The 13643-nt window shown below is 42.0% G+C and overlaps 1 protein-coding gene across 1 annotated transcript; it reads left to right on the top strand.

The window, feature by feature from the left end:
- On the top strand, positions 1848–7215 carry GNG11 (G protein subunit gamma 11). Its single transcript, XM_005678934.3, has 2 exons — positions 1848–2437; positions 6790–7215. Exons 1-2 carry the CDS (start codon positions 2342–2344, stop codon positions 6913–6915), a joined length of 222 nt encoding a protein of 73 aa, XP_005678991.1. The 5' UTR covers positions 1848–2341; the 3' UTR covers positions 6916–7215.

The following is a 13643-nucleotide window of genomic DNA, read 5'->3' as shown; positions in this document are numbered from 1 at the left end:
TTTCATTCTAATAGATTCAATGAGGATAAGTGGGTGGAGCCTAGTGAGGAATCATGAACAAAAAATCCTCTGCTTACAACACAGAGAATGTTGTTGTGGCTAAGGCCAAGTACTCTGAGATATCAGTTAAGGCCTACACTCAACTTGAATTTTTTAAAATTTATTTAATTTTTTTGAAGGATAATTGCTTTACAGAATTTTGCTGTTTTCTGTCAAACCTCAACATGAGTCAGCCATAGGTATACATATAATCCATCTTTTTGAAACTCCCTTCTGTCTCCTTCCCCATCCCACCACTCTGGATTGATCCAGAGCCCCTGTTTGAGTTTCCTGAGCCATACAGCAAATTCCTATTGGCTATCTATTTTATATATGGTAATATAAATTTCCATGTTACTCTTTCCATACATCTCATCCTCTCCTCCCCTCTCCCCAGGTCCATTCAACTTGAATTTGACTCTACAGGCAGGAGGCCATTTCTGGGGAGAAGGAAATATGCATCCGACCACTTGAGATACTTTATTTTCCTTTCTTCATGCTTCATTTTTCTTCTAGTCTTTTGAGCATCATTTGGGAAATAGATGGGGAAACGGTGGAAACAGTGTCAGACTTTATTTTGGGGGGCTCCAAAATCACTGCAGATGGTGATTGCAGCCATGAAATTGAAAGACGCTTACTCCTTGGAAGAAAAGTTATGACCAACCTAGATAGTATATTCAAAAGCAGAGACATTACTTTGCCAACTAAGGTCCGTCTAGTCAAGGCTATGGTTTTCCCAGTGGTCATGTATGGATGTGAGAGTTGAACTGTGAAGAAAGCTGAGCACTGAAGAATTGATGCTTTTGAACTGTGGTGTTGGAGAAGACTCTTGAGAGTCCCTTGGACAGCAAGGAGATCCAGCTGGTCCATTCTGAAGATCAGCCCTGGGTGTTCTGTGGAGGGAATGATGCTAAAGCTGGAACTCCAGTACTTTGGCCACCTCCTGCAAAGAGTTGACTCATTGGAAAAGACTGACGCTGGGAGGGATTGGGGGCAGGAGGAAAAGGGGACGACTGAGGATGAGATGGCTGGATGGCGTCATGGACTCGATGGACGTGAGTCTGAGTGAACTCCGGGAGTTGGTGATAGACAGGGAGGCCTGGCGTGCTGCCATTCATGGGGTCGCAGAGAATCGGACACCGCTGAGCGACTGACCTGAACAAGGTTTTAGATAGTTAAAGGGAAACTTTGTATGGCAGGCAAACATTGGTCTCATCATTCTTCCTGGCTTTACAAAGTAGCAGCTCGATTCATATGGCTTTCCAGAAAGTGGAAAAACCAAAACCAAGTGGATCCACTGCAAACATACAGAAAGATGCTTGAGCCAGGAATTCAAAACCCTCGGTGTCAAGTGTCATCCAAACCTTGACAGATGGGGCATGGAGAAATACTTTCTGGTAGGACTTTAAATTTGCTACTTCTGTCTTCTCCAGGACCATCCGTTTATACTTCAAACACTACAACTACTCCCCTGAAAAAAGAATAAAATCCCTGCTGTTGAGGATGCCAAGTTATTAACGTCAGAGCCATAAACAATATTCACATCCCAATGCCCTTTTTATCCCAAATTTGTAAATGTATTTCAGGCATTTAGCAGGCTGGTTGTGTTCACATCAACAGATGTGGTGCGCCTTTCTGAGATTATAGCTCAGTTTCGTTTTCCTCTTGGGCTTTTTCTTAAGCGTCCGCATTTCCCCACAGTAAACGTGTGTAGTTGGGGGGAAAGTTACATACTGTGTATTTCTGAAACTCTTGGAGAAGTGAAGGGCCGTTATTTCCTGCCTGGTAGTGTCCTCCTTTTCTTGCTTCAGGAACAAAACCCGGATGTGACTTGGGAAAAGAGGGGGTGGGGAAGCAACAAAAAGTAAAACTTTTGTTGTTTCTCCAGGAAAGTGGACTAGCTCAACTCCTACCCTTGGGCCCCAGCCCAGGAGGGTCCTCCCGCGGGCGTGGCAGGGTCGGGAGCCGGGCCGGGTGGGGCCAGCATCCCCGCGGGAGACCGCTCAGCGCGCAGCCTCTCGGCCTCTACGGGCTGCCTTTGCAAACTCAACCCCTCGCGGGCTCCCAGGAGCATCTCCTGGTGGTGTGGGGACCTGACCAAAAGGGCAGAAGTTTTCGGATCCTGGGACGCTAGCGGGGGCGGATCTCGTCGGGGCGCTGGGACCGCCGCTGGGAGAGGCGGTCACCTTCTGCGCGGGCGGGGCGCCCAGGCAGCACAGTTCGTTCGGGACGCGCCCTGGTTTGCGGCACTTGCAGCCGCTCCACTTCCAGAGCTGTCCCTGAGCCCAGTTCTGGGGCGAAGATGCCGGCTCTTCACATCGAAGATCTGCCAGAAAAGGAAAAGCTGAAGATGGAAGTTGAGCAACTTCGCAAAGAGGTTAAGTTGCAGAGACAGCAGGCAAGTTGGATGTCCCACGATATTTCCTTCTGTGAAATGAACCAAGATTGGCCTTGCCTAGTCTGTTGCAGGAAAACAAATAGTTTCTTGGCTCTTGGGTGGGTGGGCGGGTGGGTGGGGGGGGGATAGTTGTTTGTTTCTTTTTTTGCTTTTTCTGCAGCTTCTTTTGAAGGGGGCTTTGGTGATGCTTGAGAAATGCCTGTTGATGTGGGGAGATATAGGAGGTTAAGGAGAGAGCAACGATATCATGAGTAATTTAAAGCCAAATATTTGAGAATGAGGGGAACAAGAGAGAAATTCTGCCAGCTATTAGGCAGTTGATTTAAAAAACCCAAGCTGTAGGGAAAAGGCAGATGGCTGCTTAGTTCCTTGATCTTTTTCATAATGGGAAAGAATAGCTCTTAAAAGTTGAGGGGTTTTTGTTTGTCTGTTTTGGTTTTGGCTTTCTTAATCACAATATGTCTTGAATTAGCTAGTTTTGAGTCTTCCTCAGGGGTCTCCAGGAAGTGTGTGATGAGCAGTCCACTGGGGCTTGGGAGCGAAACATTACAGTATCCATCTTTGTTTATAAACTTCTTTCCTTTATAATTTCCACTTTATGCTTTGTAAGTATGCACAGTGAACTAATACCTACACAGTGCTATCTGTATTTATTTATAAATAAATAATTATCCATATACTGTATACAAACATTCTTTTTTGTGATTATGATTAGAAATTCTAGAGGCCACTGAAATGATCACAGATTTTGTGACAATGTATGTGCCAGTGTTCAGAAGTCTCCACTGAAATTTGTTGGAGACTTTGTCGTTTTTATTTCAAGGTTTTACTGGTAATACCGGCCTTCATTCCTTCCCTTTTTCCTCAATCAGGCAACCTGTAGTCCAGGAAAAGGTTTTTGGATAGATATTTTTTTAAGATAAATCTTTCTCCCCAGCAAGAAGAATTTAAACTGACTTTGTATCTCTGTGGTTTAATACTAGAAAAAGTCAAGGAAAACAATGGAAAGGAAGTAGGTATAGTGAATATGTTCACTTACCTTCCTGCTTTAATTATGATAACTCTATTCGTGACAAGAGTCTTTTTACTCAGAAGGCACATTTTGAATGATATCTGGAAGATGCAGGCTTTGGAGGCAGAAACTTTTTTATACATTTCTTTTCTCAAATGTAATCTGTAACTTCCAAATCCCTAGTTTCCCATAATTTTGAAGTTCAAAGTCCTTTCTGTACATGTTGAAAGTTTTTGTAGCTTTAAAAATACTGCTGTGTTTAAAGGAAAAAACCAAAGTTATAGGACAAAATGAATAGGCTTGTTTCTTGAAACTTTTAAGAGACCCATTTTGTGTATGGCAAAGCCCGTCTGTTAGCCACTTAGATCTTTTTGACACAATGAATCTTAGAGGTTACATATTAAACAGAGTTGCATGAATTGAAGTAAAGCGTTGTCTGTGCCAAGTTATATTCTGTTCCAAGAATATTTTAATATTTTGTATCACAATGCAGAACTTATAGGGGGGAAAAAAAAGAGATGTGTCCTCCACTTACCTAAAGCTTCAAATTAGAAATTGGGCAAGGGTCTAGATGCAGTTAGGCCTTCGCTGGTAGGTTAGCTGATAAAGAATCTGCCTGTAATGTGGGAGACCCGGGTCTGCCCACACTTGTGATAACAACTACCAGTAAAGAGGACAATGAATTATATATTTATAAATCATTCAGATGTAGGACAGTCTCTTAAACCACTTAGGATATAAAGGCTTGCTCAGTTCTGTACCCCTTCATTGGCACCAGAAATGCCAGAAGTAATTTCCGCATCATTACTACTACCCTAGTTGTCCAGGATTTCTCATCTCTCCTATTGTGGGACTTCCCAGGAATTCAGTGGTAAAGAACTTGTCTGCCAACACAGGAGATTCAAGAGATGCAGGTTCAGTCCCTGGGTGGGGAAGATCCCCTGGAGAAGGGAATAGCAACCCACTGTAGTATTCTTGCCTAGAGAATCCCATGGACAGAGGAGTCCATGGGGGTTGCAAAGAGTTGGACACGACTGAGCAACTAACACTTGCACACTTCATTAGATGGAGCAGACTGTGTGGAAGTTAGAGGGATCATTCATCAGCAGTTCACCCCTCCCAGCTCTCCACCTCCACTCCTTAGGACACATCCTACTGGAATTACTTTCTTGGGGAGAAGAAACAGAGGGGAGAATACTTTCAGGAAATCCTTAGAGATCAGAGGGAGAAACATCTAAGTCCTAATAGTAAGAATCCACCATTTTATTATGCACTTTGAATTGTAGCATGTTCATGCTAGAAAAACATTATGGCTCTTAGAGATCATTCAACCCTTTCACTTTGAAGGATTAAAAAACCAACCTGAATTCCAAGAAGGCTAACTAGACCCTTATTTAAGACCCCAGGGACGATGATAGAGATGTTATTAAAACACTAAGACACATATCTTCTGATGCCCAGTCAATAAACTTAATATATGAGCTGTGTGTTCTGCTCAGGCCAGATTCACAGGCTGAATTCTGGCTTGTAGCTAATTGTTGTTCAAATTTATCCTCTTGATCATGGAAGGAAATACCTCAGAGAAACCATTGTTCACTTTTGGAGATTACACATCTTTTTGGACACTTAATGAAGAAGGCTCGGTAACAGATACCATTTAGGGAAACATGAGTTTAATTTTTTTTTAAACTATTTTTTAGCCTTTCTTTTTTGAAATGGACCATTTTTAAAAGTCTTCATTAAATTTGTCACAGTATTGCTTCTGCTTTATGTTTTGGTTTTTTGGCCAGGAGGCATGTGATCTCTTAGCTCCCCAACCAGGGATCAAACCTGTCCCCCCTGCATTGGAAGGCCGTCTTAACCACTGGACTGCCAGGGAAGTCCCAACATGAGTCTTATCTGCAAATTTCTCTGTGGTCACAAAGCCCAGCTTATGGATACTTATGTCATCACTTCTGAGAATTCACTTAAAATGCCCGCACAATGATTTTCCGCAAATGTTACCGGACAGAATGATACTTGGAAGGATTTTATTTTGCCACATTTTAACTGTGTTGCCTAGTTTTAAATTTTATTTTCAGAGGCTTCCACACTGATGTACCAAGAAATCTTTGAGGTGTGGAAGTGAAACATTTTTTAGTTTTAAATAAGTTTAATTGCAGTACAATAGACAAGAAATATTGTGTTAATAATTTTAGGCATATAACATAGTGATTTGATATGTGTGTATATTGAAAAATGATACTGTTTTGGTTCCCTTAAAGTCTGATCTTTTAATAATTTCTAGTTTATGTTTTTTGGTTATGCATAATGTATTAACATGTAGTAACTTCACTTAGGTGTACGTGAATACTTATGTACATTGTAGGATACATAGGCAGAAATTTTTTAGTGATCAATATTGAAACAGTTTGGAGATTACTAATCTAGATAATAAAATCAGTGGACACATTGCCTCGTTTTAAGAGGACTCCATTAGAATTTTCTGGAACTTCTATAATTTTTACTTCTTATTTCTTACTAGTTAATGCAGATCCTCATTAAGCAGTAATCTTTTTTTTTTCCTCCTTTCCTTTTTACTCTCCTCTTATTTTTTATAAATCACTCTTACAAACTGTCTCTTAAGGATAGACTTTTTGAAGAAACTGTTCAATCCTTTCTCCACTCAGAAAAAGTTTACCCTACTTACATAAACGCAAGCCTCAGATACGCCTTTTCTTATGATCAATTCTGCACAGAAACACAGGTGGAGGGTTGGGGGGAGATGAAGATGAAGGGGTATGGGGGTGTTGCAAGTGGGGTGGGGAAACTTTGGGGAAACTTTAGCTTTTCCAGATCCGACTTTCTCCAATGCTTCTATCACTGTGTGAAATTGAAGAACCTGGCACATACTCAGTAAAGTGAGAATTTTTGCAGGAAACACCCCAAAAGCTATTTGGGGAGTAGCTGGCACTGCAACAATTCATTAGCATGGAAAGTTGGAAGTGGAGTATGTTTCAGTTCCTCAAATATTGTGGACCTGTCATCATTGTATTTTAGCAGAGGAAGGAAATCATATGAGACATAGTGGATAGAAATTGCTGGGGATAATATTTTTAATACAGTGACTTTCAAACTTTCTTAATGCTACTGTAGTAAGACATCTATTTCACATAGACTATATCATTCATATATATTGTATAGGCTCTGTGCTGCACGCTAATATTTTCATCTATTCTATTTGATTTGTAAAACGCTGGTTGTACCCAATTATGTTAATTTCACTAAAGGGTGGTGATAAAGTTTGAACAATCCTGATTCTTTCTTTCTTCCTTTCTTTCTTTCCTCCTTTCTCCTTAAGGTGTCTAAATGTTCAGAAGAAATAAAGAACTATATTGAAGAACGTTCTGGAGAGGATCCTCTGGTGAAAGGAATTCCAGAAGACAAGAATCCCTTTAAGGAAAAAGGCAGCTGCATTATTTCATGAATAACTGGGGAGACACTTCGTCCTCAGTGGAAGAGGTTGTTTGCTGTCATTTCCCGAAATAAAACCAACCCCCTTTTAAAGGAGTAACAGTGAAATTTAAAGGAGACTTTCTTAAGCGCTCACCTAGATGTGGTCTTGTCTGAAAGCTGTATCCTTCTCATCCCTGTGCACTACACACCCCTTTTAAGAGGACAGAGAGCATCTGATGTGCGATTATGGAAATAAGGACACCACTTGTGCATGACACACCTCTTTCAGTATATTGCTTGATTCCTCAAATAAAGTTTTATCTCTGCAGAACGAGTGTTGGCAACTTCAGAAGGCTTTCTCTCTCTCTCTCTTTTTTTTTTTTTTTTTTTGCATTACCTTTGATACTTCTCCCCATAACCTTTCAGCTGTTTGGGACCTGTCTGTAAAGATGAAGTGGTTTGACAGACCAGGTCTCAGATCCAGCTCTCTCTGCTGCAAATCTCAGGAGGTTTACAGCACTGAGTTCTGACTCCTGGAATGTTTTCATCTAGCATTAACTAGTAGGGAACTGAGTGAGTCTGGTGGCACTGACGGTAAAGAATCTCCTGCCAATGCAGGATATGCAGGAGACACGGGTTTGACTCCTGCATTAGGAAGATGCCCTGGAGAAGGAAATGGCAGCCCACTCCAGTATTCTTGACTGGAAAATTCCATAAACAGAGAGGCTTGGCGGGCTACAGTCCATTGGGTCACAAAGAGACACGACTGAGCACACACACACACATGCACACACACACAGGCACACTCACACACATGCACACACACAACTGAATGAGTAGAATTCCTAATGTTGTCAGAGTCAGGTAATTGAATCAGGAACTAGACCAGGCCTCGTCCAGTTCAAGCACTTCCCAGTTTATCATCGTACAGATTTTGTTCAGAGTGCTGCTACGATGATGGTGGCTGGAGAAAGGCTGGAGGTCCAGAGGAGCCCCTTTGGGGCCAGCCCTGCTCTGCCTCCCACAGGGAGGCACGTCTCGCATGTGATCACCAGGTCTTTCCGTGGCGACTGTCCAGTGCTGTTGCATTGAGTGCTGGCACAGATGCTTGGCTCTGTGCCCCTGCCAACCAGCCTTTTCCAGCAGGCCTGTGCCAAGCTTACCTCTTTTCTTTCTCCAAAGGAACAAATCAATCTTTTGCCAACTTCTAAAATTAGCTTGCCTTGCTTCTCATTTGCTTGGTTGGAATTCTTCCTTTATTGTGGCCACTCAATCCTTTGCTGGTGACAGGTGTTGTGAACATTTTCTCCCAGTCCGCAGCTTAACTTTTCACCATGGGCTCCTAGCAGTCCTAGCAAGCCTAAGGGTGCAGTGCACCAAAGAAGACGGCCTGACCCCAAGAAGATCTCGGAAACGGTGCGCTGTGCTTGGGTGCTCAGTTCTGTCTGACTATGACCCCGTGGACTGTAGCCTGTCAGGCTCCTCTGTCCGTGGAATTCTCCTGGCAAGAATACTGGAGTGGGTTGCCATGCCTTCCTCCAGGGGATCTTCCCAACCCAGGGATCAAACCTGGGTCTCCCGCGTGCGGGCAGGGAAGCCCATGAATACTGGAGTGGGTAGCCTAACCCTTCTCCAGGGAATCTTCCCGACCCAGGAATCAAACCAGGGTCTCCTGCATTGCAGGCAGATTACCAGCTGAGCCACCAGGGGAAACCATCTCGGAAAATGGGCATACCACGATTGTAAGGGTCCTATGGGGTATATAGGGGTGGAGTGTAGGATCAGGCCACTCAGGACGGCTGTTCTCTTGCTCTCTGTACGTGCCCTGCTTGACTGTTACTTGCTTCGCCTATACCCTACTCACCCAACTGACCTTCCATGACCTTGCCCTGGGCCCCAGCTAGTGCTTGTTCTCAGCAAACGGGGCTGTGAGAGGCGTACCCCGCTACTGGTTTCCCTGCTAATGAATGAACCCACCTTAATCAATTCCCCTATAACAGACAACCTCTTTTCTTCCCCTCCTGCTTTGGCAAAGGCTGCTGCTGTGTGCTACCTACCCTTCATTGCACACTGTGGGTTGCTCCAGGACCTTGCTTCAGACATGTAAGTCTCCCATTCTTTAAACCATTGATGTCTCTGTTGTTGGAAACAAAGGAACAAAAAACTCAACAGCAAAGTATACGGTCACCTTCCATCTTTCATAAAGGCACCAGGAACACAACCCCAAAGAAAGGAAACTTCCTTTTTGGAGCATATTCTCCTTTCCCGCTGTTTTTGGATGCAGATTGCTCCAGGTTGAAGTAAAAAGGAAGAGAAGGAAAACCCTGACAGGTTAGCTCCAACTCAAATGGGTTTAGTTACTAACTTGCAATTTTAAATGTGGCATAGAAGCCCAGGTTTCTCCTTGGTGAGATCTTTCCTCTTGCTTAGATGCTTGCTCTTCCTCAGTCACGTCTGACTCTTTTTCCACCCTATGGACTATAGCCTGCCAGATTCCTCTGTCCACGGAATTTTTCAGGCAAGAGTACTGGAGTGGGTTGCCATTTCCTTCTTCAGGGATCTTCCTGACCCAGGAATTGAACCCACATCTCCTGTGTCTCCTGCGTTGTGGGCAGCTTTGTTACCACAGAACCACTGGGGAAACACCTACTTAGATGCGTGTTGTTGTTCAGTTGCTAAGTCATGTCCAACTCTTTGCAACCCCATAGAATGCAACATGCCAAGCCTCCCTGTCCTTCACTATCTCCCCGAGTTTGCCCAAATTCATATCCATTGAGTTACTTAGATGCATAGGTGTACCTTACTAAACCAGAGACGGGCCAGTGAACTCTACTAGCTTCCCGAGGTATATCAGCATCCTCACTCCGAAATTACTTTCTTTCCCCTCTCAGAGAAGGAATGGGATACCCAGGCTTTTGAAAGAGCAGGTTACAGCAACCCAAGAGCAGGACCCATTTCCTTCAGTTCCCTGCCTTTTTCCAAGTGTTGATGTCAGTGGGAATTACTGGGAGCCCTGGAGCATTTTTATCCCAAAGCATGATCTACTCCACAGTGAAGTTAAAAAAATGTAATGATATATCTAGGGCTTCCCTGGTGGCTCAGAGGTTACAGCGTCTGCCTGCAATGCGGGAGACCTGGGTTCGATCCCTGGGTCAGGAAGATCCCCTGGAGAAGGAAATGGCAACCCATTCCAGTATTCTTGCCTGGAGAATCCCATGGACAGAGGAGCCTGGTGGGCTACAGTCTACAGGGTTGGACATGACTGAGCGATTTAACTAACTAGTGATATATCTTTTCCAACAACCATGGAACAGCCAGTATTTGGGATGTATTGCTGTTGTTTGCATTTAAGGTGGCATGGAATTAGTACACTTGGTGCTTGAAAACCTTTACTTTAATGAACTATTTCATTTCTTTCAAGTTATAAGGTATTCTTCTGTTGTTTAGGGAAGCAAACATCTGTTCTGGTTATTGAGAAGGGGTGTGTGTGTGTGTTACTCGCTCAGTCGTGACCCCATGGACTGTACCCAGACAAGCTCCTCTGTGCATGGAATTCTCCAGGCAAGAATATTGGAGTGAGCCGCCATTCCCTTCTCCAGGGGATCTTCCTGACCCAGGGATCAAACCCAGGTCTCCAGCTTTGCCGGCAGATTCTTTACCAGCTGAGCCACTAGATCAAATCATCTGCTTCTCTCATGGAGTGCCCAGACAGCATCTGTATCCTCGAACTTCTTGAGAGTTGTGGATTACATGGCTGACCCTGAATTTCTATGTCGCATTCACCTATTCAGTCATGTATGCTTCTGAGTCCTAGTGCTTTTTCTTCACCTGCTTTCAACCATATGACAAATTGGTCAGTCCACTTTTTTTTTTCTTAATAAGTATCCAATATCATAGATGTTTCTCCTAAATATAATTATCTTCTTTTTTCCCTCACTGTTTCATCTTAGTAACTCAGCAAACCTATAGAATTGCAATAAAATCATCTTGATTTTCGAGTGTTCAGCTGCTAAAAATGTATTAGAAAATGAAAAAATACGAAAACCATATATTAGGATATATTATAAAAGAAACCTTTGGTAAGTAGGAATTTGTTAGGATTTAAATCATATGTTCAGTTTCTTCCAAGAATCTAGTTCTGTAATCATTTTGTATCTGATTAAATAGTTACTGGGTTTTGTGTTTTGAGACTTTTGTGTTTTGACTGGGTTTTTTGTGTTTTGACTGGGTTTTGTGTTTTGAGACTTTTGTGTTTTGAGACATATGAGTCTATGAACTCATATTAGCAAAACTGACTTCTCTATTTCTAGGCAGGATTAACATTACCAAGCTCACCCATCCTTGCTATTTCAAGTCAGTTTATTTTTTATGTTGGATGCAAACTGGTATTTCATTATTATCTAAATTTGAACTTCCTTGATTTCCTGTGAGTTTTACAGGCAGATTTTCATATACCTGTTGACCATCTTCATCTATTTCGCCTCCCTGACCCTCCACCTCTGGACCCTCCACCTCTGGCAACCGCAACTCAGTTTTCTGTATTTATGAGTTTCGTTTTCTTTTTTTTTTTTAGATTCTACATATAAATAAGATCATATAATATTTGTCTTTGTCTGATACATGACTTAACATAATACCCTCAAGGTCCATCCATGTTGTTACATGGTAAGATTTACTTTTTTTTGTTATGGCTGAATAATAATTTCATCATGTATCTATAAAATAATTTTTTTATCCATTCAACCATCAATGGACACATAGATTATTTCCATATCTTTCCTGCTGTAAATGATGATGCAATGAATATGGGAATGCTTATATTTTTATAAGCTTGTATTTTCATTTTCTTTGGATAAACACCCAGAAGTAGAATTGCTGGATTGTGTGGTAATTCTATTTTTAATTATTGATGAAGCGTTATACTGTCTCTGTACCAATTTACTTTCTCACCAACACTGCACAAGAGTCTTTTCTCCACATCCTCACCGACACTGTTGTTGATAGTCTTTTTGAGAATAGGCATTCTAACAGGTCGGAGATGATATCTCTTTGTGGTTTCAATTTGCAGTTTCCTAATGATTAATCACATTGAGCACATTTTATTATACCTATTTGTGTCTGCTTTGTTTAAATAAACTTTGGAAGGTTAAATGGGGAACTAATAAAAATTGCTACCTATTAGAACCAATGTTGGGTGTGCCAGGTGGGAAAGCATGATAATGAGTCTTTTCATTGTATATTTTTCTCTAAAATTTTGATTTGGGGACTCGGCAAATATATTATCTAGTTTAAGAGGCAAAAGTAATTTTAAAATAGAGCAAGATTCATAGTTTTATGTACAGACTTTTAAAAGTAAATATTGTTGTTTAGTCACTCAGTTGTGCCTGACCCCTTGTGACACCATGGACTGTAGCCCACCAGCTTCCTCTATGCACAGGATTTCCCAGGCCAGAATATTGGAGTGGGTTGCCATTTCCTTCTCCAGGGGATCTTCCCGACACAGGGGTTGAACCCACGACTCCTGCATTGGCAGGTGGATTCTTTACCTCTGAACCGCCAGGGAAGCCCAAAAGTAAGTATATGTGAGTATTAATGTCATATGAATCAGGAATAAGTTTGCATAGTCAACATGATATGACTAACCATCATACATTTTGATCTATTAAGCTTGTCCCACTAAGTAATACAAAGATATTGAGTCAATAACAGTTATACTTCACTGTTATCCCGTCTACTTTTAGTCTTAGAAGGATGATAATCAGTGAGAAGTGAGCCCCTATTTCTAGTAGAACAGTCTAGGAGAGCAGGGACCAATGAGAAGTTATCTTTTCTTTGATAGAGGTAGTGGGATGGTCACAGAAGGATGCCGGGGGCTGTCTCCTTTTAGGACAAGACCTCATACCTTACTCTATGCACTGAGCTGCCCCATCCAAGGAAGACCCAGGGCGTCATCAGCACCTTTTCCACTCAAGCTACACTCAGTCTGGAATCCATGGACTGTTAAAAACCATTTGCTGACACTGGGAGAAACTTGAGACTCACTGATGCGATTGCTTTTTTTTCCTTTTGGTTCACACACATTAAATGATGACTTCTTTTTCTTTAAAAAATAAAAATAAAAACCTAATGGTAAAGAGTGCATAATTTCTTTGAACATGAAAATGAACAGGGAGGGATGAAACTAGGTGGATTATAAACTTCAGAAATTGGTTCCAAAGTTCTTGTGCAAAAGTTACTCTCAAAATGAAGGAAATAGATCCTTGTAAAATTCAACAGTCATCAAAAAGAATCTGTATTGACATACATGTAAATGTATGTATGCATTTATTTATTCGACAACAAAAATTTGGAGGTCCCTTTATGTACCAGGCACTGGTTTAGGCTAAAGGATTCAGTAGTGAATTAGACAAAGCCCTTAGGAACATGGACTTTACAGAAATTATACTTACTCACATATAGGTGGAAATTACAGAGTATATTGTGATGTATGTTATGTATGTGTTAGTCGCTCAGTCATCTCTGACTATTTGTGACCCAGTGGACTGTAACCCACCAGGCTCCTCTGTCCTTGGAATTCTCCAGGCAAGAATACTGGAGCAGGTTGCCATTTCCTTCTCCAGGGGATCTTCCTGATCAAGAGACTGTAAAGAATCTGCCTGCAATGTAGGAAGGTTCGATCCCCTGAGGAAGGGAATGGTAGCTCCAATATTCTTGCCTGGAGAATTCCATGGACAGAGGTGTCTGGCAGGCTACCGTCCA

The sequence above is a fragment of the Capra hircus genome, chromosome 4 (assembly GCF_001704415.2).
Source record: "Capra hircus breed San Clemente chromosome 4, ASM170441v1, whole genome shotgun sequence".
In the NCBI taxonomy this organism is placed as follows: domain Eukaryota; kingdom Metazoa; phylum Chordata; class Mammalia; order Artiodactyla; family Bovidae; genus Capra; species Capra hircus.
Note: the sequence above shows the minus strand (reverse complement) of the source record. Positions and strands in the feature narration are given on the sequence as shown.

Excerpts from the sequence above, each read along its gene's own strand:
- GNG11 (XM_005678934.3), top strand. The coding sequence starts at position 2,342 with ATGCCGGCTCTTCACATCGAAGATCTGCCAGAAAAGGAAAAGCTGAAG. Across the intron at positions 2,438-6,789 it reads TTAAGTTGCAGAGACAGCAG|GTGTCTAAATGTTCAGAAGA; the intron begins GCAAGTTGGATG and ends TTTCTCCTTAAG.